The sequence below is a fragment of the Pristis pectinata genome, chromosome 12 (genome assembly GCF_009764475.1).
Source record: "Pristis pectinata isolate sPriPec2 chromosome 12, sPriPec2.1.pri, whole genome shotgun sequence".
Lineage (NCBI taxonomy): Eukaryota > Metazoa > Chordata > Chondrichthyes > Rhinopristiformes > Pristidae > Pristis > Pristis pectinata.
The window spans coordinates 15585944-15612890 of record NC_067416.1 but is presented as its reverse complement, the minus strand read 5'-3'; the positions used below and the strand labels follow the sequence as shown (position 1 = coordinate 15612890).

General features: G+C 39.7%; 1 protein-coding gene across 12 annotated transcripts in view; it reads right to left on the bottom strand.

The window, feature by feature from the left end:
- ablim1b (actin binding LIM protein 1b) overlaps positions 1-26947 on the bottom strand; it is a 290641-nt gene that overhangs the window by 40068 nt on the left and 223626 nt on the right. For 8 of the 12 annotated variants that reach the window (XM_052027491.1, XM_052027497.1, XM_052027494.1 and 5 more), the window contains 5 exons: positions 17247-17324; positions 15671-15826; positions 14658-14705; positions 10247-10282; positions 4623-4752 (listed from right to left, as the gene is read on the bottom strand). In XM_052027491.1, coding sequence (XP_051883451.1) covers positions 4623-4752; positions 10247-10282; positions 14658-14705; positions 15671-15826; positions 17247-17324 — 448 coding nt within the window. The remainder of the gene's footprint in view (positions 1-4622; positions 4753-10246; positions 10283-14657; positions 14706-15670; positions 15827-17246; positions 17325-26947) is intronic. The other 4 variants (XM_052027496.1, XM_052027492.1, XM_052027495.1 and 1 more) reach the window with 1 other exon arrangement.

The following is a 26947-nucleotide window of genomic DNA, read 5'->3' as shown; positions in this document are numbered from 1 at the left end:
AAAACTGGAAATTGGGAAAAGATGGAGATGAAGGTAAAGAGAATATTGTGAGGACCTGGACAAAGCAAATCCACGTACTGGGTAATGAATTAGAAAACTGGAGGAATGCAGTCGATAATCTTTCTCTGATAAGCTCCCAACATTTTCCATGAAGTTTCCAACTTTGAGGGACATTGTAAGCATTTACCATTTTTAATATTTTCTTTGAAGATTTATCCAGGGTTGATATTTTAGTTCTATGGCATTATTATAAATAATCAGAAATGCCCGGCACTTAAAATAACATATTTCTGCCAGCATTTGACTATTTGTTGCAGAAGCTCAGTTTTCTAGCCAAGGGTCAAATCGATTCATTCACGTTGCAAGGTTCTTCCATTTTGAAGCATTTATCTTATCTTAATTCTCTTACTATAATCAATTTGGTTCAATTAACATGCATGAAAGTAAAAAACCTTGAGAAAGCATAACAGGCCAACTAGATTTGATAAAGAAAAATAGGTTCATTTTCCAGGTCAAACCTGAAATCTCTTTCAGGTGACGGCTATACTTCTTGGGGGCGAGGGGGACGGGGAGAGAACCTTTGATATTTGGGTTCAGCTTTGAGAAAGGTTACTACTTGAAGTTATGTGTAAGAAGAATATAATTGAAGCTGTTCTGAACACTGATATTTTTACCTGATAGCATTGTTATGATTTTATGCTCGCTAAAGAAAAAAAAAATCAAAATACATCTCAGACAGCAAAGTGAAAGATCAATCGTAGGGAGTTCAAGTAGTGTGGGAACTTTGATAACTGTTAACAGCAAAACCATGCAGACATGACACTTCCAGCTTTAAGTTATACTGTCTGAACCATATAATATGCAATACATTTTAAACACATCAAGAAGACCATGCTTTAAAAAGGTTAAAAAGCCTGATAATAATGAACCATTACTGAGATAAGTCAAATCGTATACTCAGCTGCAGCATATTTAAATCTGAACAATGAATCAAGTCATTTCATTGCTCTTTCACCACAACTATGAAACTTGTGGTTGACATGCTGTGATGTTAATTATAAAGATGTTTAATTAAAATAAAACTTGTCAAAGGGTACAGAAAATTATATGGTTTTCTACAGCAATGTGGCTGCAGTTAGAGTTAATTATCCCCAAAACTGAGATGAATCACTTCCTAATTATTTTGCCAATTACAGAATTGGATCAACCTGTTGCAGATAGCATAATTCTCCTGACTGAGTGGATGAATTTAAGACGTGTTTCTATTAAACAACTTACATGGATAGTGGAAGTCTGGTAACAGCCATGCATTAAATGAAAAAAATCTGAGTGAAATGAAAATGTAAAGAGTGGAGGCATTTAAACATTTTGTGTGCTTAACTGGATCAAGCGCATACTCTTGTAAATAATTATGGATTCATTTGCTCTATATTTAAACATACATTATTAAAGTTGGTGAATGCTACAATAAATACTACATCTCTTTAAAAAGATTTGCAGTGTTTGAGCAGTACATATCCACTGCTTTTTAATCTACGGAAGATGTATCTTTATATGGTTAAGAGCTGAATTCCCTTGTGATCAAATTGAAGTGTTTCAAATTATTAATGGATTTAAAGGGGAATTCCAGAACCTTAACATTACCGCCCAGACATTGTAAAAGAGGTGGCTGCACAGATAGTGAATGCATTAGTGATCATCTTCCAAAATCTCCAAAATTCTGGAAAATGCCAGGTTCATCGGAAGATAGCAAATACAACAACTCCATTTCAGAAAGCAAGGAGAAAAAAAAAAATTAGGAAACTATGCATCAGTTAGCCTAACATCTGCTGTCAACAAGTTGGAGCCTAACATTATGGTAACAGGAAAATTAGGATGTCTATTTAAGATCTCTGCTCATGAATTTTGCAATTCTTGACCCAGAAGAGATGTAGAGGCTGAGTCAATGAATTTATGGGAGATGAACAAAATTTCTATCCAATGGGATCAAAAGTTATGAGGAACAGGCAACGAAGTGGGGCCAAAACTGAGATTAGAGCAGCCATGATCTTTTTAAATATTGGAACAAGCTTGAGGACCACAGTGCCTACTCCTGCTCTTATCTCTTACAATAGAAACAGCAATCTGATTACAGTCAGCCAATATCAATTGAATAGGCTATTGAGCCTGAATGGTCCCTTCTAGTTCTTATTTTAGAAAAGATCAACAATCCAATTCAAATGTCTGATGTGCTGGCTAAAGCTGGTCTAAAGCTGACAACCAATACTGACCCTCACCGACTCATTGTGCCTGCATCTGCTTCCAGCCATTTTGTACCACACAGCATATGCAGCCAAAGAAGTCTGGGGTGTGCTGACACACTCACGGCAGCTAGCCAATGGTTCTCCCTCAGAACAGCCAGGTAAGAATCAGTGTGATCCAGCCCGATGTTCCAGATTGATGACCTTTATCTGAACTGGGAGATGTTAGATTAAAACGAGTTTTAAGTTGCAGGGAAAGAGGGTTGGAATTGAAGGCCTGCGGTAGGGTGGAGACCAGGAAACCATGAATGACACTAGTGGTGATGACAACTGCAAAATGAAGGCTGGTGAGTAACCAAAATTATACCTGTGGGGTGAGGGTCAAGGGTGGATGTGTAAATAGGTGAAGACAAGTGAAATCCAAGAGGAAGAGGAAGAGAAACTGACAATTGAAATGTGAACTAGAGGGCATAGGTTTAAGGTGAGAGAGGAGAGATTTAGTCGGAACCTGAGGGGCAACTTTTTTTTTACTCAGAAGGTGGTCAGTATATGGAAATGAGCTGCCAGAAGAAGTGGTTGAGGCAGAAACATTAACAATATTTAAAAAGGTACTTGGACATGTACATGGGTAGGAAAGGTTCAGAGGGATATGGGCCAAATACAGGAAAATGGGACTAGATCAGATGGGAAACTTGGTCAGCATGGACCAGTTGGGCTGAAGGGCCTGTTTCCATGCTGTATGTCTATGTGAGACACAAAACTGGGTTGCCGATTCCATTTTGGATATCTGATAAGATTCAGTTGCTTCAATAATGGAAAATTCTCCAGAGAAGGTCTATCAGAACTGGACATTTTGATAGCTTTGGAATAGTAACTATGAATTGTACTCAAAAAGTTTTTGTATTTTGACCTCCAAAATCCTCAAAGTATAATAACACAAGAAATAATATTCCAGGGACTGGGAAGCAGAAATGAGCATGAGTTCTCGATTAAGTTTATGGTTTTGGGTTGTTCAACACTGTAGCCTCATCTAAGTGCTGTCAATTGACTACTGACCTCGACTGGGATGGCTGAGGGTGCAGATTAGCACTGGGGAGGAACACATGTTCCCCATTGTCTTCTAGGCAAACAGTGAGGAAAGGGTGTGGGAGGGTCATGTGGGAGTTAACAGGGGTGGATGAGGGAGAGGAAGATGTCTAGAGCAGGAACCTGAGCTAAAAAAGATGTTTTGACTAAACTGCAGGACTGCTTCATGCTTTCCACCAACTGCTGACCTGTTTCAGCCTGTTAGGAAAGTTTTCCTCTTTGAGATGCTCAATAAAATGCCTTCGGGGATCAGATTAAACCCTTAGGACCTCAGTTAGTGTAAATTAGTGAAGGTGCTACAGCTACAGCGTCTCATTTGTTTGTAGAACCATATGTGCTCGCAATTCAGACATTTACAAGGGTCATGTTCAGGCTGGTTAAGTAAACTACTCATCTAAAACTCATTCAGAAGTAAGATTTTCTAGTAAAACAACATCCTTGTTTTTTTTTGGATACTAATTGAACAGTAAATTATACAAGGGTCAGGGGCTTCAGCCTGAAATGAATTAATGCAGTCTATGCCCAAATGTTGGGAAAGCTCCAAATAATTAAACATCAATCTTACGTTATAGTGATCAATGTAAATAAGTAACTTATAAAAGCAAGCCTCCAGCGCTAAGAAAACACTGAGAAACATTTTAGCAGGAGACAAAATGGAAACAACAACACTAAAAATAACATGCTATATTTGAAGAGAATTGTATTTGCATAGTTACTTTCATACACCTGTCAGAATTTCTCAAAATGCTTGAGCTGATGAAGTAGCCAATTTGTGCACAACCAGTTCCCATAAACAGGAATACGCTTTCGTGAGGTGTACATATTGATAATGATTGACACAAAAGTATAATCGCTTTTCCTCAAAATAGTGCATGGGATTATCTTTATTTTAAAAGGTACCAAAGAGAACAGGCTGTGCTTAACAATTCAACTAAAAGAGAGCTTGTCCAATAATGCAACACTACGGTACAGGAAGGTCAGTCTTGGTTTCTAGAGTGGCAGTGAGACCCATAACCTGACTTGGAGACAAGGATCTCTCATTTAAGCAACAGCTTCAATACATAATTCACATATAAAAATCTTCACATCATCATTCAGTACACAGTTTGCATTGATGCTACTCTTAAAATGAAACAGTGTAACAGCTGAAAAACAGATGAGCGTCACTCAACCTGCAAAAAAAATCTCATTGTGAACTGTCATTTGAATTAAATTGATCTTTAATACGACGACCATTATAATATCTTTCTATAAGAAGAATCCCCCAGCTGCCTATGATTGGATTGCTTCACTTACCAGGTCTGTGAAAGTGTTGTGGAGAGCGGGTAACAGTTGGTGTATAACAGTGACGGCTGTAGACAGGAGAGCTGATGGAGCCCTGACTGGAGGATCTCTGCACCATCCGATCACGAGCATCGTGGTATCCCTGAAATATATTTGCATATATTACACTGTCAGCCCAGACAAGGAAGAGCACTCTACACCATATTATATTTTAATACAGAGAGCGGGGCATCTCTGCTAGAAGGATCAGAAAGAATTCAACTGTGAAGTGAACATACAACCAGAATGGTACAGATGTATGAATAATTAAAGCTGAATGCATCACACTCCACAGCTGAGTCTACCTAAAGCTATCATCCATCATTAGCATCATCAACTCAAAGACCGTTGTACTATAACAGACCTCTTGCCTCTTTGATGACTGACAGTGAAAATTTAATGAACTACACTATGTAGATCTTAGGGTCATGCTGCACTTCCATTGGGCAAATCAGAGATAATGGAGCAGGCAGTGTTGTCCTTAACCTGCTATCTTACAACATCTAACAACCCAGCTCCAACCAGCTTTGGGCAAGGACTGACAGTAGACTTTGAGGAGACCAGAGAACTGAAAAGGAGAGGAAAATGAGAATTCCATGCCCTCAGAGACCATTGTTACAAAACAAAGGAGTATGTAAAAAAAATTTTTGAGTTATTTTGAAACACTTCATTACAATCACAGTTGTTATCACCAGCAACAGGAGGTAATCATCTGAGAACACCATGCGTGAATGAGGGAGTTAACATTCGTGCTGAGGGGAGAGGGCAGAGGGTGGGACGCGAGGCAAAAGGATGGATAAATGCAGGCACAGGGCAAGAGAGCCCTTGCCAAGTGGCAGAAACAAGAAGCTGGAAGATGCAGGATTAACCAGACACTAAAAGGAAAAGTGCACCAGCTACATTGTGTCTCAGAAAAAGAATCAGAAACAAAAGTGAGAAGCATTTGAATTGGATGGAGATTGGAGCCAACATGATGAGAGGAACAGGGAGGGGGCTGGCAGAGCCTGTGATTTGGATGGAGGACTGGCAGGGAGAGGCAACACAAGTTTTCCCAGTACTTTTCCCATTAATTTTGAGTTATTGCCCTGGAGCCACATCACTGTCCACACGCCTTGGATGAATTAACATTCTTGGGGGTTGCTGCTCATCAAATTCATCTGGACACCTTCAGAGAAGGTTCAAAATTAAGCTGTAACTTTTGGGGATGAAGACATTAATAAATGCTTTTTTTTAATGTAAACAAAAAAAATCACCTCACAAGCTAACTACTGTATCCCAGTATCCCAATAACAAAAATTAGATTTCAAAAGGTCATTTTCAGCCATTTAAAACCAAGACACTCATGGGTGATTAAAACTGAATATTTGTTGAGATAAACCATCCCATTGCCATATTCATCCAACTTCAAGTTGGCACTCTGAAATTATAATCAAGGAATCCTCTTAAATTAAAAAGATTTACATTTTAAAATGGTAAATTGCACTGGTTGATGGCAGGTTTTTAATTTATCAATTTCAGTAGAAACTGGGTGGAAAAAAAATTTTTGAATTGGATATTAGTTACAATGGTTCATCCAACTGCACCTAAAACTAAAACTCTACTCCATTATCCCCACAATCTCTGCACAGAGGCAAAAGGAGGACATGTCTGACCTCAGGAAGGATAAGTAGAGCACCTCTGAATTCTGGAAGGTGAATCAGAACTGGAAACATTATGCGGCTTAGTGAAGAGAGTAGGGTTAGTGATGAAGTAGTTTCTGATGGAAGTGATTGATTATTGGAAACTATTACCTCCCTTATTTTCCCTTTATTCATATCTAAAGTGTAATAAAGAAGCTTAAGCAAACCAAAATGCAGAGAAAGTAAAGGTGACATTTCGAAAGACTGTTACAATTCTCAGTTTGCTGCTCCCAGCTTGAGCTAGAACAACCTCTAGTCAGTAGGAATGGGCCTTAATTCTGTATTAACAGTCTCTCTTGAAAAAGAGATCAAAACAAAATCATTTCTGTTTTATATCATCTGCTGCTATTGGGAGAAAGATTTAAAATGTGGACTAAGTAATTCATTCTGAATAGGGAATCAATGTCAGTATGATAAAAGTCCAAAAATCTGTGTTCATAGTAGACTCTTTGGGAACATGGGGAGAATAAAAATGTTATCAGTGTAAACACAGACTCAAAAGACCTTTTGCGTGCAATATGGCTGCAAGCTTCTGAGCACTGGGATGCAGAGCAGACTCAATGGGCCAAATGGCCTAATTCTGCTCCTATGTCTTATGGTCTGATCATCTCAAAAAATTAAGATTTTCTGGCTTGTACCCTCATAACTACTCCCTTTCATCCTATTGTGCAATTGCATTGTATTTTGTTCAGTGTGAACTAAAGGATATTAGGAATATCTACAAGCCTATATCCCAATGTGGTTACAGTATAATTACACAATGTTATTTTCATGTTTTCAGGTCTATATTTAAGTTGCAACCTTATTTGAAATTGTTGGTTTTGTTAATATGTGCATTAGTTTTAAACATCTCAAAAAATAATGGAAAATGGAAAAATGACAATGGAAAAAGAGCTCCACTAAAACATAATTTGCAATTGTGTGGAAAATGTACAAATATATATTGGTCTTAATTTCTATGTAGGATACACCACTTCATTTGTCAAACCCTTTTCCTATCTTGATTTCAATGGAAGTCTTCTGGAAACTTCAAGCTAGTATTGTATTTGAAGTGTGCAACAAATTCCAAATGTTTGGAGTGTCCCAAGCAAACTTGTTTCAGTGATTCATGCAACTTCATTATCACAGGGGTCTGGCTTTGTTACCAGCTGGGATTCCTTTCACCTAATACCGCAGCCAGCATTGCTCAATTAGTTCTTCCACCTGTACCTCATGGAGAGCCACTGTGTAGGCAGATCAATGCACGGTAAATGTACTTGCACTTCTACTTGGATTAAGTTTTTAGTTGGATCAGTTTGGGGCCTTTCAAGCAGACTAACACTTGCATTGAATAAAACTTCCATTGAAATTCTGTTGTAATGTTTTGCTAATGCTATATTGTACTTTTGACCTCAGTGGAAATTTCGTGCTTCCAAGTCAATAATGCTTGATTAACATTGGCTGAGCTGAGAAGGGTAAGCAGTGGCCCCTCAACAGTCCCTTAACATCTTTGATTCTTTAGGAGCTGAGTCTTTAGTCAACATCACATAAGGCCAGAAAGCTCCAAGAAATACAGCTTTTGTTCCAGCTTTGTCGGAAATCATTATGACCACATTCCGCTGAAAAGAACAAGAGTACAGCACAAAAGTGGCTGTGGACTCCTGGCCAGTCAAGTGAAGCATGCCAAATAAGAAAAAATGTAATTTTCGTCAAAGTTAACACAAAGTCACATTTAAACTGAAAGAAAAGCCACGAGGACAGCAACATTATTTAGATAGAGTATCACAAGACAGGAAGTTAGATGCCAAGCAGGAAACGAACCCAGGAAGAGAAGTAGGCAAAGAGGTGCAGGAACCTGGAGGAAATAACAAGCTGCAGGAGGAACTCAGTGGGTCGGCCAGCAGCTGTGGAGGCAGAGGGATAATCGACGTTTCTGTCCTGATGCAGGGTCATGACCCAAAACATCAACTCTTCCTGCCTCCACAGATGCTGCCTGACCTGCTAAGTTTCTCCAGCAGCTTGCATTTTGCTCTAGGAAAGGAGATGTGATGGTTTTGGAAGAGGATTTAGGAGGTTAGGCAAACTGGCACCTAAAACACCTGCCTCTCTTGGGCCTTTCATTTTATTTAATATTTTTCAGACATAAGAGTAGTAGGGTAAAACAAGATTGATGCCTGTGAAACAGTGGAAAAAATACCATACAGTATAGCCTATATTTATAGTCATATCACTAGTAGGTCAGTCTGATTATGTGATGGTCCATCCTGGTTGTTTTGATCTGAAAAGAGTAGGTTTACTGTGACTCCTGGTGTAATTGTCAGAGGCCTGTCAATGGCAACTGAGAATATCCTTAATTTAGGCATGAAAACCATTTATCAATTATGTCAGTCTGTGAAATAGCAAGCAGCTGCCACATCCCCATGCTAGAATCCTGGACACACTTACTACAAGAGATATTTCAGAATCATCAGACAGCAGCAACACTGGGTGACAGGGCATGGATTAGTCCTTGTGTATCCCCTATATCTTAAAGGCAGCAGTATTGTTGTCAGGATTTAGCAAGTGACATAGCACTCCAAAAACTCCTCAGTGACCTGTACGGGCCATCCACAGGAAACAAACAGGTTCCCTTTTTACAGATGTCTGTAATTGATTTGATCCACAAATTGGAAAGTACACGAAAATCACTCAATATGCTAACCATAACTCCATAGTATTGTAATGAATGGCATCAAAAGCACACAAGACTGATAAAAACAGACAAATTACTAAAAATGGAGAGGGAGACGAAACTGGTTCTTATGTATGGAAGTCCGACTTTTGAATTTATAATTATGGAAGCTCAATCATATGTATAGTTGTCCATAAGTCAGGTGTTCGTAACCCAGGGACGATCTGTAATTCTCATTGGCTCATCTCACAGCCTCCTGGAGCTATAGTATGCGAGGGTGAAACTCTTTCCACATGGCGAGTCTATGATACAAGTTGTGTTGGAGAATAGCGAAGAGAGATTAATAAAACTACTGTTCTCTGTTCCTCTCCCCAGTTTGTCACTCAACAGCATTAGACTGTTGCATACAATGTGATTTAAAAAAAATAACCTAGTTCAACAGGAGATAGCTCTGATGTCACATGGCTTGGACATATTAATTTGTTCATTTTAAGAGTGATCAGAAACCAGGATTTGCAAGTGCCCCAGGCAACTGTGGTATTATCCATCCCAACAGGATTTGTTTGTTTTAAAAAAAGTAAAAATAATTACAGTGGACATGAATTGACAATTCGCCAGGATAATGTTGACTGAGCCATGCTTCCACCAGGGTCACAAATAAACATATTCCATTCCACTGATATTCTCATGTCTCATAATCTTGCAGGACAATGCTAATAGGGCCATTGGCCTTTGCTGTTTAAATAGCCACAAGCTGGGGCCTTTACAGTACAGAACGCTGAAGCTGTCACTTCTGTGTCAGCCAGAACACACAGAGTATTACTTATACGACTTCTGATGACGTTCTTTATTGGAGGAGTTGTATAGAGAAATTGAGGCAAATCCAGCCTGCACATCAGATTTGAAGGACAAGAGGCAGAACAAAAAAAATTGAGTTGCAGTCAGTCTAATCCATTTGATGAAGACGTTCCATCTAAAATTTTACCTTGAATTTTCTAATGTAGATACTGCTGTACATTTCCAGCAATTAATATTTTCATTTGAGATTTCTAGCATTGACAGTTTTTCTTCCAACTCTACTAGAAAATTGCCAAGTGAGAGAAGGTTGCACTGGGCTCCACTGCCACGTGCTTTGGTTCAGTATCCCATCAGAACTGTTAAACTAAACTTCACAATTCTGCTGATGCACTGAAGGCTACACTATTACATGAAGCAAAAGAAGATTGCAGAGAGCAGACTGAGAGGTGAATGTGAAGGGATATACTGACCTCAGCTGAAGGTGTGGGGGAAAGTGTCCTTGGCGACTGTGAGATATTAAAAAAAAGAAAAAAAAACATGTAAAACCATTTTTCTGGGTAACATCAGATAGAAATTGATTAAGTCTCAGAAAATGACTCACCATAAACCTCTTGGTTTGTTTCTGGGGCATATAGATTTAGCAAAACACACACTTAATGATAAAAAAGGTCATGTTACATTAAACAAAATATTCCCATAAATGCCATAATGAAACACAAGAAAATCAGGAAAACATGTGGATGAAAGCATGAGCTAAGACACACAAATTGTTAATGCTGACAAAAAAATGTTATACATGTACAGAGCTTCCAAGCTTTTCCTCCTTGACTATCTTGGTTTAGTAAAGGGGATCCTAGCAAAATACATTCTTTGCAGAGTACTTGATCAGTATTGTCTCTTTTTGTTTGGACTAATCGACAACTTATCTTTAAGTAACAGTCCACTATTAGGTTAGGCAAAGGACTCTAATGTGCAAGTAACTGCACTCCTTCTCTCTCCCTCAGTAACATCACTCTAGAACCCAAGGAGCAGGACCCAAATAACTGTGGTAGAGGCCTAAACTAATGATCTTGTAAAACAGGTTCAAATCATACATAGCAGCTGCTTCTGTTTCTGAAATAAATCTAGAATCCTAGCTTCTGCAATGCTGTCCAAAACTACTGGATTGCCATCAAATTCACGGCTGGATCACTAATGAAATTTTATGTTCTCACCAGATCGTGCGTTTCCAGACCCACAGCAATGTGGTTGAATTTTAACTGGGTTTTGAAATGATTGAGCAAATCACTCAGTTCAGAGTGAGTTCAGGATGGCAATAATGCTGGCCTTGCCAGCAACATCCACATTCAATGAATGAACACAAGAGGCATGAAATTTTCCATGTAGTATAAAGTGACATGTACATTTATGATTACAGATTTTAATATAAACATGGGCCAGGTATTTTGAACATAAAAGTGCAATTCCAAGATAATTTGCTGTGATTAAGCAACAACTCCCTCACAGATGTGCACTCATCTCAGACCAATGAAATTCCATTTTGGCAAATTGCAAATTAGCAGATACTTTTGTTATGCTTGTCTAGAATTCAGTAACACTGGTTAGCCACTTTAACCCAAGAATCAATGCAGCATTCCAGAGTTACTGAAAAATATATTTCAGTGCACTCAAACCAGCATGAGGCATTACATAAGAATGTTGATTGGCAACTTGCCAAGATTTCAAACATGAATTAGCTCAGGAATTTCAGAAGATATAAAATGACCTTTTGTCACATTCTTGTCCTCTGTACAAGAGGGAGGTGCAAGTAAAGGATATGACAGGGAATATAATGACAGACTTGAGTCCCTCAGTTAATAATTATCTGAAATTGACTTAAATCCCTTCCCAGCACATACAGTGTTAAGTATCTAATTTATTGACCCAATGTTTATCCGTTGCTAACATCACTGCACAGTTTGATGGTGAGCCACATAAAATTCACTGACTTGAATCTGGGACTGAGTTAGCTGACCTCATCCTGGCAGTACAGTGTTATAGTTGGCCTCATCTTAAATGAGGCAAAATAAAGAACTGCCAATGTTCTCAATCCTGAATGCAATCCAATAAATCTTGCTGCAGCTGGACATTGGTTGTCGAACAATACTGAGACCAAACTGACCAGAAGGGCCTTGTCAGTTGTCTTAACTGTCAATTCTTATTATTAAAGCCCTCATATGAGGAATGGTGAGGCGCAAAAGGAGAATTGCTGATCATAAAGCTACATAGTGACAGGATGACTGCACCACACTGTCTATCTACATCTCTGGCTTTCCTACTTGCTCATGAACCTTGACCACCTACACTACACAAGCACCCATGTCACATTTACATGGACAAAAAGGTGTGCTTTGCATTTGGCAATAGACCTAAAAATTAAAACACTGCGACTGTTATTTTACTGGTACTAGTATTTCCTGTGGAAAGCAATGTTCAAAGGGAGGAGTAACTTTATGTCTTTTCTATTTTAGCTTTGGGTTTCAGTTGGTTGTGAGGCCAGTTGGATTTCCAGAGAAGGTGATGAGTGCAAAATTGCTGCATCCAGAGCCTCCAATATTCTGAATCAGTCCTTGCTGCTATTGAGAACACCAAATTTATGCCACGTATTTGGTTCTGTGATATCACCTCCTGGCTTGTCATCACTGGCCTGCGATTTCTGTAAACATGCAATTATCTTACCAAGTTATTACTGCAGTGAACCTGGTACGACCTTTGTGGATATCACCAGCTCCATCATAAGTCACTGGGAAATATGCTTTCAACATTCCTTCCCTCAATGCATTCCACTTCACAACAACTTGTCCACCAGCACCTCACTACTTCAAATACATAGTGGCAAAACAATTTGAGTCTGGGGAATTTTTCAGCTGGAGACCGGTGTGTTTATTCACAATACATTTTATAATTTATATTTGTAACTAATGCGGTAACTTAACACACCACAGAAATTATTTTGTGCCTTTCTGAAAGAAGGGCAACCAATGTTCGGGTTATATTAGAAAACCAGTTCTACTCATGTGTTTCTGTAAGATGTTGTAGATCCAGGGTTTCATAACCATATGGAATCATACCTCATGGAAGGAGGCCATTTGGCCCATCATGCCCAGGAGCTCTTCAATTAGATCACTAAACTGTTCTTTCCTTGAGACCCTCTCTGTTCTTTCCACTTTCAGGTCAATACCCCCATCTATATTGTAGGGTATCTGGAAATCTGCTTTCATCATCTACTCAGTCAATGCATTCCACATCATTATAACTTGAGTTAAGTCAAAGTCTCCTCTCTGGATATGTTTACCGTTGATCTTGAAATTGGTTACTGAACACCTGCCAATGGAGGCTTCTCGAGGAGAATTGTTCATCCTCCACAGGCAATCACAGCGTCTCACTTACACTGTGATGCTTCCACAGAGCCAGGGATTGGAGACTCTGGCAGGGCTCAATAACAAATGAGGTAATAACTGTCACACTGCAAAACCAAATCATGGCCTGGATTTGGTGCTGTCAAAAAAAAAGCTGCTGGTAAATGTACCGTCCTGACAATTAGCAGATGGCAAGAGCTTCCAATTTCTTTGGGTCAAGTGCCAAGTAATGGTATTTTGCCAAGGGAAGGCTATGGCTAAGCTTAAGGACTGTTAGGTTACTATCATCTCCCAGCCAACAAAGCACCACACCTTCCCTTCCAAATTATTTATTATTTTGAGAGAAATAGTAAGCTGAGGAAATCTGCACAAATGCACTTATGGCACCTACAAACATTGCAGTAAACCACCATGGTGGTTTACAAATTATAACATATCAAAGCTGCAAGTCCTTTGTACTGTGCATTTAATGTGATGTTAAAACCTCAAGCTCACAGCAAATTTAGTTACATCGTTTCATTGAAACATTTGCCCAACATTCCTCATGGATAACACTGAGGGGACTGTGGTCATTTAAACTTCTTGGCTTTTCTCACATAAATGACTTGCCTTGAACCACCAGACTGTGACAGTTATTGTCAACAATCCTAAAAATGATTACCATGTCAAACACCCAGGTCCAATTACACGTTACTTTGGCCCTGATTTTAAGAAGGCATGCAGTGACTACACAGGTCATGCTACTCATGAGTTTTCATAGTGAACATGTTTTTGCTTCTTTAAACTTTGTGTTGATTTTTTTTTAAATGTTGCATTACTATGGATGGGTGCAATTGAAGCAAATGATTTTAATTATATGCTGCATAACCAAACCATATACTGAACTCTTCCTGCTCAAGGTGAAATCGCAGTACCAGAATATAAGACAAGTTAGGACTTGAACAATTTAATAACTTTAGAAATGATAGGAAATGTCCTAAAAAAATACTCAAAGGGTGGAAATGAAATTTGGCAAACATTTCTTTCAATTGTAAAATTGCTTTAAAAATGAGATAAATTTCACAATGGGGAATATTGTCCTGAGAGGAACCTGTCCAATGAGAATTCAATCACTTTGCTAAATAACAGTCCTAATTTCAACGTTAGTAAATGTTAGTAGGGTCAATAGAAAGATGCTTCAGCTATTTCCAAGGGAAACCTGCAACAATCTCACCACCTAAATTCAATGGATTTCAAGTGGGCAGTTATCCCCACAAACAATAATAATGAAAAATATCAAACTACTAAATTTCATTTATTAGTTACTTTGCTCCTGTTTTAGATGAGAATGTGGAGAAGGGTTCATTCAAATGATGCATTGTTATGCAGAGTTTGCCCAGGCTTTCTGCAGATTTCTATTGACCCATTAGCCTCAGCAGTCAGAGAAGTTAATCATGTTCCATTGCACAGGGATTTTTGTGCAAAACACTCATTACCAACTTACAGTTTCACTCTGAAAAACTGAGTCGTTGTCGCTTCTTGCGTATTGAGACTGTCAACAAAGAATCAGTTTTTAATTTTCATCACTGAGCATCAATTTTTAACCAACATCCTCTTTGCTTGTCTCAGATTTCTAGTGCATAGTTTTAAATACAAACATTACTGACATTCAATAAAATTGCAGCTGATATTTTATCTGGTTCACTTTCTCACCCATACCCCATGTATCTTCACTGTCAAAAATCCACTTATCCTTCCCTTGAATATACCAAATAACTGAGTATCAATGGCCTTCTGAGGTTAAGAATTCCAAATATTCAGATTCCTTTGAGTGAAGAAATTCCTCCTCACCTCAGTACTAAAAGGCTGGCCTTTAATTCTAAGATTATTACCGCTGGTTCTAGACTCCAACCAGAGGAAACTCCTTCCTAACGTTTACCCCATCAATCTTTCTCAGCACACTATGTTTTAATGAGATCACTTTTTTTTAAACTTCAGTTAGTTCAGGCCCATCCCACTTAACATCTCCTCATAGGATAACTGCTTTATCCCAGGAATCAATCCACACTGTAACAATATTCAAGGAAATTATATCCTTCTTTAGCCAAAGACAGGTTGGCAAAATAATGACTACTGTAATTTCAGTTCTTTGATATTCATTTTGGGTTCTTCACATTTCATGAGCTCTTCAATCTGCTGACCCAGTCACTTCTCCCTGTTTTAAGGGCTCACCTCATCACCCCAGAGTCTGTGTCCCACCAAAACTGCTACCCCCACCCAAATGCCAAACTGTTGAGAAACATCACAATTAGTGGTGCAGGTTTCCATCCTGTGTTGAAAGGAGCTCCAAACACAAAACCTCTTTGGACCTTCTGTCAACATCATTTGGATGGTTAGGGCAGACACAATTCCCATTATCTACTCCAAGTGGATCAGAAATGAAAGCTAATACCAGAATGCTCAATGGAACAAATGCAAGACAATGGTGATTGAAATTACTAGTCAATTGTACTATACCTCGCCCATACTATGACGTTCATGTCTATCCTCAATTGTAGCGCCAAAATATGGCTCATATGTGATCAGGTCAGGGCGTTCAATATCATAAATGGCCTTAACTTTGGGGATGGCAGCCAGATCCTTGTAGTCAAGAATCTCATTGTCCACTTTTGCCTAGGAAGATAACACATACAAGAACATTTCAGAGCTTAACCAGTTCTGACGTATCCAAAATTCTCAATCTCAAGCAAGCTTAGAGACAATAGTATCACATCAAAAGAAACGAATGAAGTTGAGAATTTCAAATGGAACAAATAACAGGGAAAAACAAGGTCTTTGTTGTGCTTTGGTTATTGGCAGCTTCAAGGCAACTGGATTTATGGGGCAAGCGCAATCAACTGCCAATATTCTTGCACACATTTAACACTGGAGATCAAGGAGGATTTTCTTCCTCATATACTCTTGTTGCTTAGTTGTTAAGGTGCATTTTACACAAAGGATATCAGCAGAAACATCCACATGTCAGAATGGAAAAGGTTGTGTACAAACTGAAGCTCTATCTACTCCACTCCAACCACCTGTCACTGGGCCAGTTTCTACCTTGGAAGACCACCCTCAACTATTTCAATGATCTTGGGCCCTTGGCTGGGAACTTGGAGAAGAGTAGTGTTCAGTGGCTGAATGAACTACTTTTATCCCATACACATGTCAGCTTTTGAACTTTTGATCAATGGTAGCTCACCAAGGGAAAGAAGAATGTTGAGGAAACATATCAAAGTGACAACATTTTATCATAACTTTATACATTATATCATGTTATGATCAAAGGTAAACATAGAAACAACAAAGATTTAATGTTGGCATGTCAAATGAAATGATGGCTCCCATAACCGAATCTACTGATGTTTATTTTGTTTCCTAGAAAACCATTTTTATTTTGTCACACGATATATAACACAACAGAGTCATGGATCTTCAAGGAATGCACCAAAAGGAAAACATGATCCGTGGAGTGATGGTCAAGCAGTGACAAACGCAGTTAATTGAGTTCAGCCTACAAAGATCATACAACTGCTATTGGTGGAAACTGTCCTCTGGAGGCAGGGGTTGGCAGGCCAGGTACTTAACTACTTTCATGCCAAAACATTTCTCAGGATTGGCACAGAATCTTCTGGCACCTTTGGCCAGGGTTTCTACCTACATTGTGGAAAGTAGAAAACACTGACTGCCTCAGCACGCTGACACCTATGACTAGCAAAAGGGCTTTGCACTATCACATAGGGAAAGAGAACCTGCTCTTTGCAACATGCCAGGTGAACTGTGGTTAGTTTCTCTTAGTGAGCCATTTAATTTTTGAAAACACCACTGTGCGCTCCAGCAACATCTGCAGTATGGGATGTTTGGTGCATCCAGCATTGTGAGGTGGTATTAACAGCAAATGCAATGTAAAAGGTTATTGTCACCTGATTTAGCAATGCAATATGCCTCCCGTTTGGGTCAGTGATCCTCTGTGGAGAAAATCATCCACAGGCTGTTTTAAATTTCTCTGAATATTATGAATTGAAGAACAAGGAAATCTGTCATTGTTACTCACATATATTGTGTGACCAGGTGAACTGGGGATGCTGGAGCCAGGTCTGGAGGAAATACTTTCAGAAGAAGATCGCGTTGGCTACAAACAGAGTAAAAAGAGAGAATGAGTTTTCTGAGGGTGAACAATTTGATACTCTGTGATAACATGATCAAAGCAGAACCCCATCCAAGAACATTTCACAGCAATAATGGAAAGTGCAAGCTCAAGATGTCCAATATTTTTACCATCCAATTCTGGAGAAGACCCAAATGCTTTAACATCCCTTTTTTGCTCTTTGGTTTATATAGCATTGATTGTACTATCATTTAATAGGTTACTAGCCAGCAAGGATAAAGACCTTTGATCCAGGGAAATGGTCCCATGTGCTGGCTATGTCAGTTGGGCTGGGGTTGGGGGGGAGGGAGGGGTGGGGGAGGGTAGTGGGCTTAAATTCCCCACCTTCTGAAACACATACATAAAGCAGAAATCTAGCCCAGACCATGGAGACCTTTATGAACATGAAGGAATGGAAAAGCAGCCTAATACTAAAATATCCTGAAGTGCAGGAGAAACCACCAACCACGCTGAACAGAAAAGTTACACTTTGTGATATGCAAAATGCTCGTAAGGATCCAAGTTCATTTCAATTATGTAGAACAGGTATTTGTGACAATAACACTGGGACAAAAGCCTTGCTCTGCCATGATGTAGGAGCATTGAACTTTGATGTGAATATTAGGAGGTGAACAGAGATGACATTAAAGTGAATTACACAAATGGTCCAAAACCAATTCCTGACAAGTACACTTTCGAGCACCATCATAACTGAAGGGAAGATATGCACTTACCCACTTAAAACAGCCAATCTTCCTGCAATGATGTGACACACTATCAGTTGCCATTATCAGGTATTTCAATTGTAGAACCAGAGATAATTTTGAACTTATTTGCTGTCAAGTCAGTCATCAAATCAACTGAAATGCAGTTTCTCATAATCATGAGCCCAGGACACTTTCCTTCCTCTCCAACATCTCACATTCACATCTCTAATCTTCAGACAAAAGGGCGGGCAGTTGAACCACTCATTGGTGACTGTCAATGTAGTTTGGTGGTAGGAAACTGGAAAGTGTGGATGCATCTGGGATGGATTACTGCCCCTTCAATTTTTCCGCCTCCCTTATTCTTACAGTAGCAGGGCCAAAACTTGCATCCACAATGCAATGCACTTTGACAGATCACCGGTATACCACACCATCATATCAAATCCCAAGCCAGACACTTCCCAAACAAGTCAGTTTAAAATCCTCAAGAAGTAGCATCCATCACCAAGGACCCTCACCGTCTGGGACATGCCCTCTTCTCATTACTACTGTTAGGGAGGAGGTACAGGAGCCTGAAGACCCACACTCAATGTTTCAAAAACAGCTTCTTTCCCTTCGCTATGAGATTTTGGAATGGTCCATGAACCCATGAAACGTACCTTGTTATTTCTTTTTCTTTGCACTATTTATATTTGCAATTTATAGCAATTGTCTGCACTGTACTGCGGCCGCAAAACAACAAATTTCACATCAGTGATAATAAATCTGATCCTGAAAATATTGAAAAAAACAATTGACCTATTTATTTCTGATTAGATAGGGTGCCTGCACAGCAACAATTTTAATTCAAGCCAGTTATGGAGATCTTCATACATTAGTTTCAATTGAAACAGATTGTTAGTAAACTCTATTGATGTTGATTGAAACGTCATCTTCCACTTAAGCACTCTGAACCCAATACCAACTTCCCACTCGAGCATAAATGCACCCATGTAATTGCAATTATAGACCCAAGCAAAAAAGAACAGCTTAGTGCAGTTGCTGCTGTGACAGCTACAGACAGACTACTCCTGCTAAATTTTATAATGACCACTCCATAAGCTGCTTCCCTGGCAAACAACTTAGACGGCACTGTAATTTACTCTGCATGACAGCGCCATTTCTCCCGAAGTTGTTCCATACTCACACAAGCATCAGTGCATTTGGGTAGAATAAAGAAATAATGACTGGTTTCTCTGTCAAATATAATGCATTCACTTCATCCATCAGTAAAAATATGTTTGATCAATTCCAAATGATGTATGAAATAAAACAGAACTACACAGAATTATTTCCTCTATATAAAGTCCTTAAAGCTGGCGTAAAATATTGTTAAATTATTTATAGTTTAATTGGTCTGTACTTTGAATACAATGGGCTGGGGTTGTTCCGTTTCATAGATTCATAGAGATATATGTCAAAGAAACAAGCCCTTCGGCTCACTGTGTCTTCATTGAACAACCACCACCCATTTACACTCATCTTAAATTAGTCCCATTTTTAAAAATTCTCTCCACATTCTCGTCAACTCCCCACAGACCCCATCACTTACCTTCATGGCATCCAATTAAACTGCCAACTTGCACACCTTTGAGATGTGGGAGGAGACCAGAGCATCCAGGGAAAAACAAAATCCACATGGTCACAGGGCGAATGTGCAAACTCCACACAGACAGCAGTGGTGCTAGTAACTGTGATACACTGCTCTTAAATGCACTGACCAAAGTGGCATAGCACAAGTTAAACTGCCCACCCACCCTTTCCTGTGCTGCTGCAGCCCAGCTTCTATTGTGCTGGAATGCGACAGTGCGCGCCTTTATAAATGGGTAGTGCATTTGTCTCTTTTATTACTATGCAAATCGCTTGTAAGCAGATTGCACTGTGCATCTCTGCAACCTCATTCAGTGCTAATTAACAGCAAGGCTCAAACTCTCAAAGAAGGCATGACCAATAAGGCCAATCTGTTGGAAGTTTGAGTTTACTTGGTTGAAGTGGACCCATGACATGGTCAGGGATGAGCCCATAGATTCATGGACATTGACCTAATGGACAGGGTAAAGAGGGTGACAAATCAAAGCGCTAGATACTGCAAATCCGAAATAAAACCAGAGCATTCTACAAACACGCTGCAGGTCAGGCAGCATCTGCAGAAAAAGTAATAGAGTTAACATTTCAGTTCCAGGAACTGAAAAAAAAAGAAAAAAAGTTAATTTTCTCTTTCCACAGATGCTGCAAGAACTGCTGAGGGTAGAAATAAGGTGTGATGTTGGGAGGAGCTGGCCAGAGAGATCAGTCTTCAGATGTTTGCCATTATCAGTGCAGAATGGCAAGAGGCAGCAACCTAGTCCCAATCCACTTGACGTTGCTTTCCAGATCAGATACTATTTCTGTGTCCTCACCAGCTCCCAAACTTGAGTGCCAGTGACTCCCCACCCAGGCAGAAATGCTTGATTACTTCTTTAAATGGTGCAGGTACTATACAAGAGGCACTACAAACAGCAGGAGGCTTCTGTTTCCTGATCAGAAAAAAAAGTGTGGCTGTTCAGAAGGTGAGCTATAGAAAAAGACCTGAACAAGAACAGACATCATCTGTGCATTGCACATGCTGAGTTGAATAGATCGTCAGTTCATGGAACTACCAGAAAGACTTCTGTATGCCAAATAGGGCTTGTAGTTTAATATCATGAAAATCAGCCTCCCCTCCATTACCACTGTCCACTCTTCCTGCTGCTTTGGGAAAGCAGCCAACAAAACCGAGGACCCCTCCTACTCCAGTCATTCCTCTCTTCTCCACCCTTTCATTGGGCAGAAGATACAAAAGCTTGAGAACACAAACCACCAGGTTCAAAGACAACTTCCATCTTGATATTATAAGGCCCTTGAATGGGTCTCTTGTACGATAAAGGTGAACTCCTGATCTCTCAATCTACTTTGTCATGGCCCTTGTACCTTGTCTACCTGCACTGCACTTTCTCTGTCACTGTAATACTATATTCAGCATTGTTATTGTTTTCCTTTTGTACTACCTCAATGTACTTATGTATGGAATGATCTGTCTGGATGGCATGCAAACAAAAGTTTTGCACTGTATTTTGGTACATGTGACAATAATAAACCAATTACTAATTACCAAGGCTAAAACAGGAATTCAATCATTTAGTGTACAAAATCGTTGCGCTATGCAATTGAATTTCTAGCCAAGTTTCACACACATCACCTACCTTACACTCATAAAAGATTATACTCGTATAATCAAGTGTTCCAGTTGGATTCAACCACCTCAGGTGTAAGATTATATCATTCTAGTATCAACAAGGACTTCATTTCTTAACCTGCCACAGCAAGAAATACCAAGCCTCAAATACATGCTCATTTATTTACAAATAAATATCATCCTTAGACATCGATGTACACCTTAGCATAAAAATGGCCACTCCACTGATCCACCTCCAATCCTCCCATTTCCGTCCCCCTTCCCATATCACACTTCCAGCCCCCGATCATCCATTTCTGTCCCCCTACCCCTGCTGGTCCATCCACCTACTCCCCACACATTTCACCCACCAAATCCCCTCCTCCATCTGGTGAAATATACCCTTCACCTCTCCCTATTATCACCTTCCTTACATCAGAATCCAGCACTGGTAGCCTTTGTGTTCCTGCTTATCACTGCCCAGCAGCCATTTCCACCTTCACTCTCCCCTCCCCTCACTTGGCTCCATCTCTCCATTTTTCTCTTTGTTTTCCTCTTTGTCTGCTTCCACCTATCACCCACCTGCCTCTCAACTCCACCCTTCCCCCTCCCCCACCTGTCTCCATCTGCCCGTCATCCTTCACCCCTCCCGGGTCCACCAATCACCTACTGACCCCCATCTCACCACTCCCCCTCTCCTCTTCCCGTTGGCTGTCTTCCCTCTCCACTCTCAGTCCTGATGCAGGGTCTTGACCCAAAATATCGACAATTCCTTCCCCACCCCACAGATGCTGCTCAACTTGCTGAGGTCCTCCAGCAGATTGTCGCTCTAGGTACCAGCATCTGCAGTCTCTTGAGTGTCTCTAATGCTTCTCTGAACGAGCAACCTTGTTAACGAAAGTGAACAGCAAGGCTATTCCCTAACACACAAACTAACAATGACCCTTGCCACAATGGTACTTACATCACTGACCAGATGTACACAAGATCTATCCTTCCATTAAAGTTCAGCATGAAACCACCATTTTCTTGCTGAGATTTGCTAAACTGTGGAGCTTCTGAGTGCTGTGGTAAAGTCTCATCAAAGCTCAGAAATTGAGTTGTCAGACCAGTCTGTCCAGGAATCAAGGACTCTCAAAACATCTGAGAATACAATTTATGCATGTTCTTCCCATGAGACTTCAATTAGTTTGTGTCTTCTAGGCTTTTGTCAGTAAAGGTACTGACAAAAGAGGTGAAACTGCATTAGGACATGGCACAAGATGCAGTGGACGTGGTTGAAAATAGCCTCTGGGGACCTGAACAGATGTTGATGTTTCAATTCTAATGGAATTTTAAAATTTTTTGGAGCATTGAAAGGCACTTTCAATTCACCGCAGTTAAAATAAATTAGTGTAAGCCAATAAGACGCATATTGACACAATGAATTTTAAAAATCTGAAGAACCCATACATTCACTTTTTTTCTTCCAGAACAGTTTGCCAAATCATTTGGGGAGAATATAGTCTTACTGTTTTTCAATATATAGTGTAAGTATCTCTGAGCAAGACAAATGTATTAGTTGGAACAAATGATCTATAACACAGTGACAGAATCAGATTTGACAGTGACAGCCTGTTAGCTCAGTGCTGTGGCCTGCACAGAATGAGGCAAGGTGTGATTAGGCAAACCTGTTCATATTGGGTTGTCTGTGCTGCTTTTGGTGTTATCGTATAATTATTTTCAATAGCAAATAATTATTTACATACTCTCACTTCCTCCTTCCCTACCCCAACCCTGAAAAATCAAATAATTTCTTCATATATGCTAAAAAAAATCCTATGCAGCTGAACCATGAGCTCATTATCTGGACTATGCAAAGCAGGTGGGGCTTGTCAGAAGATTAGGTGAAATTGACAATTATTTTGCATTGCATCATCAATGCCTTGTCTCGACATGGTTGGTAACTCATGGACCTTCTGTTTGGCATGAACAAGGATTATGAATGATAATATTCTGGCAACCTAAAAAGGCTTCTGAGATGGTCAAATGGATTTGCTTGGAATAAATGCTTGGAAGTACTTCTCAAATTACAAGGTAGGGCACCCAGGTTGTGTAACATCAGTTTATTCATCTGGCTGATCTGCGCAAATCACCTTCTTGAGAGAAATGCAGCTTCAAATGAGATATTTATGGGTAGGGCTTTGTACTCATCATGGTTTGGTTCCTTGTACAAGCATTCCCTATTGATGGGATGGGCCATAACAGGCACTCTAAATGTACTTGTAACACAAAAATCAATTGGAAGAGGAAAGCAATCATGGACCCTTGAAGCAAGAAGCTAATATAAGGATTAGGGGCAGGAATGGGCCATCTGGTCCTTCAAACCTGCCCTGCCATTCATCAAGGTACTGGCTGATCTAGTTCAAGGTGTTATTTTCATATATCTCAATTCTCTTAATATGAAGAAACTTAACGAACTTGGTTCTGAATGAACTCTGTTCTGAATGAACTTGATGACAGATCCTCTGTAGCCTTCTGGGAAGAGATTTCTAAAGATTCACCAACCTCTCCATGAACTTTCCTCTCATCCAAATCCTACATGGCCTTCCCCTTGTTCTGAGACTGTGACCCCTAGTTCTAGACTCCTCAGTCCACCCTGTTGAGCCCTACCAGAATTTGCAAGTTTTAAGAGATCTCCTCTCTTCTTCTGAACTCTGTAGAATACATACCTAGTCTACTCAATAACTCCTCGGCAGTAAACCCACTATCCCAGGAACCAATCTGGTGAACCATGTCATACTCTATGGCAAAAATATCCTTTTTCTCCCCCTGTAGGGCAGGAGACCAAACCTGTACACAATATTCCAGGTGTGGCCTCATTATGACCCTTTGTAACTGCAGTAAGGCATCTTTATTACAAGAGGACATGAGTACAGAAGACTAGCATATCAATAGCATTCCTAATTGTTTGCATGTTAGCTTTCAATGGTTTGTATGCAAGGACACTGAGGTCCCTGGGACATCAAAATTTCCCCACCTGCTACGATTTAAAAAAACACTCTGCTTTTCGGTTTTGTGCACTGAAGAGGAGGATCTCACATTTTTCCACTTCATATTCCATCTGTCACGTGCTTGTCCACTCACTTAGTTTGCCTCTGTCCTCTTGAATCCCCTTCAGAGGTCCAAATTGTACTTCATAATATTAATAATAAATGTAAGCTCAAGAAATTGTATGTGGTTTCACAGAGTTGCTTTGCAAGTTACCTGAGCATGAACAATGCTAAATTCTGGCCAGGTTTGCAACAATTACTGAAATAAAGCTTGTTGCCACCTTAAAGAAAAGTGCTGAGCCCTTATTTACCACTTCACTATCTCATCACTCTCATGTTGGAACTGTTTGATTACACTCAGTGATAGGTAACTCCACATAAGGGGTATGGCTAGATTAGTAGAATGAGCACTGAACCTCAGGGAACTTGTCAATAAAACAGGAAAAACACCATATGAACAGGTTTGTATACACTGCATCAAGTCCTATTCCCACCTGACCCTCTCTCAAATGCTGGTTAATATTGGTGATTTACACAAAACAAAAAGGTGTTATGAAAAGAGCAGCATCCCACTCAGGAAAAGCAGCAGGCAATAGTGGTGCCAGAATTAGAACACCAATAACACTTAAGAGCAAACCTTTCTCAAGAGTGGTCTTTGCAATTGCTTCTTAAGCTAAACGAAGAAAGAAGATCAAGTAGAATACAATTTCAATAATTGAGAGACAAAGGATATGGACAGTATCAGTTCACTTATCAAATCCGTATCAACAAACTACTAGCACACCACGAGTTGCGAAATGGCAGGAGCTGGAAGCTAATTGCTAACAACTGAATGTAATACCTAATATAACATTTACACCTGATAATAAACCACAATATCAAATAGTGTTTCAAAAAAGCCTGCTCCTCATTTCATTGATTAACTACTAACTTGCATGAAGAACAAAACGAAAAAAAAAGCTTTTATGCTGTTTTGTTTAGTCTGCTCAACTTGTACTTCTAAATAAATAGAATAACCTCAAGCTAATGAAGTGACTTTGATCTAATGGTACTGAACACAATAGACATGGACACACTGTTTCTGATAAAATACTCAGCAGAGTAATTTCATCAAAAGGCATAAATCCATGTGCTTGCTGAGTTAAAACAGGACAATTTTTCTCCATTGATACAGATAATTAGGGTTACTTTTTTAACACTTCCAGACCAAAGGCAGCAAGCTGCTGGAAAAATAAATAACTGGTGATTAATGAAGAGTAGGTCACATTGTCAATGATTTATCTTCCTGTCCTTGCATAAACTCCACAGCTGAATAAAGCAGCAGAATTCTTCCATTAGTAACAGTGAATGAAAGGTGGAAATTAAAATTCACTGCTTTGCTGAATCTGTGAACTGAATTAATTCAGCATCACAGGAAGTAATCCTAGTTAACAATGTTAATAGGGAGTTTCATCTTTGCCTTTATTATTTAATTTGAAGGATCTACTGCCTGGAAATTCCATTTCACTCTTTTTTTGGTGCAATAAATCTGTGCTGCATTCTGTGCTAATGCCCAATAGGATCCCCACAAAATATGTCTGACACAGCATCAGGATGGTTTACACCAAGAATCATTCATTAAAAAGGGACCTGCAGAGTTTCTGATGGGACCACACTCAATTTAGCACAGCTGACAACATTCCACTGAGCACCAAAGACAGAAGGGTGTCAGCCCTTAGAGATATGCACACTATGGCAGCAGCAGCACACACACACAATGGCTGCAGTGGAGGAAGGGAAGAGGACAACAAGGGTTACTTTGACAGATGTCGAAGTCACGATGCATATGGTAGAAATCTGGAAGAGCATCCTGTAGAGAAATAGAGTCTAACTCCATGCTCTTACAGAAAGTTGTTTGGAGTCAGTACACCATAACCTCTGTTCGGCCAGTTATTCTCTCCTTTGCTGGACAACAACATCACACAGCACATATTGGTTCAGAGCACGACCACTGAGAAGGCACAGACTCAGGCCAGATATATCTTGCTCGTCTATGCAGTCTCACCATTACTCAACCAGAAATCTGGTATTTGTCAGATGACAGCTCAGAAGGAACAGTATTATTTTTAACAAAAATGTTGGTATTATCTTATTTATTTCTTTATTATTGGTGATTAGCCAGCAAGGAGTAAGCTGATTTCCTCATTGGGCAGAAGGATGCTACTTGTGAGAAGGTCATCATTCTCATTGAGCAGACAGATACCATTCACCAGCAGATTGCAGTTATCAGTGGCTACAGGAATGCAACCCATGAACAGCTGGCAGCTCTCAGGAGCTAAGGGATGCCACGTGTCAGCTGCCAGCAGTTCCAGATGAACAAGGAGATGCTGCATGTCAGTATATCACTCTTGCACAGGAAGAAAGAGATATCACATATGAACTGGCTTACAGGACCCACAAACTTCAACAGGAGTAGCGACATATGCCCTCACTCACAACTCCTCCTCATCCTGAGGGGAACTCTGCTCATGTTATGCAGACAGCTTTCACTGAAGATAAAAATGATGATGACAGGAACCAGATACCTGTAAATCAGGTTCTGTTATCTGGTTCAGTTCCAGACCCAGAGGTTGAAACAATGGTTTGCCCGAAAGTGTT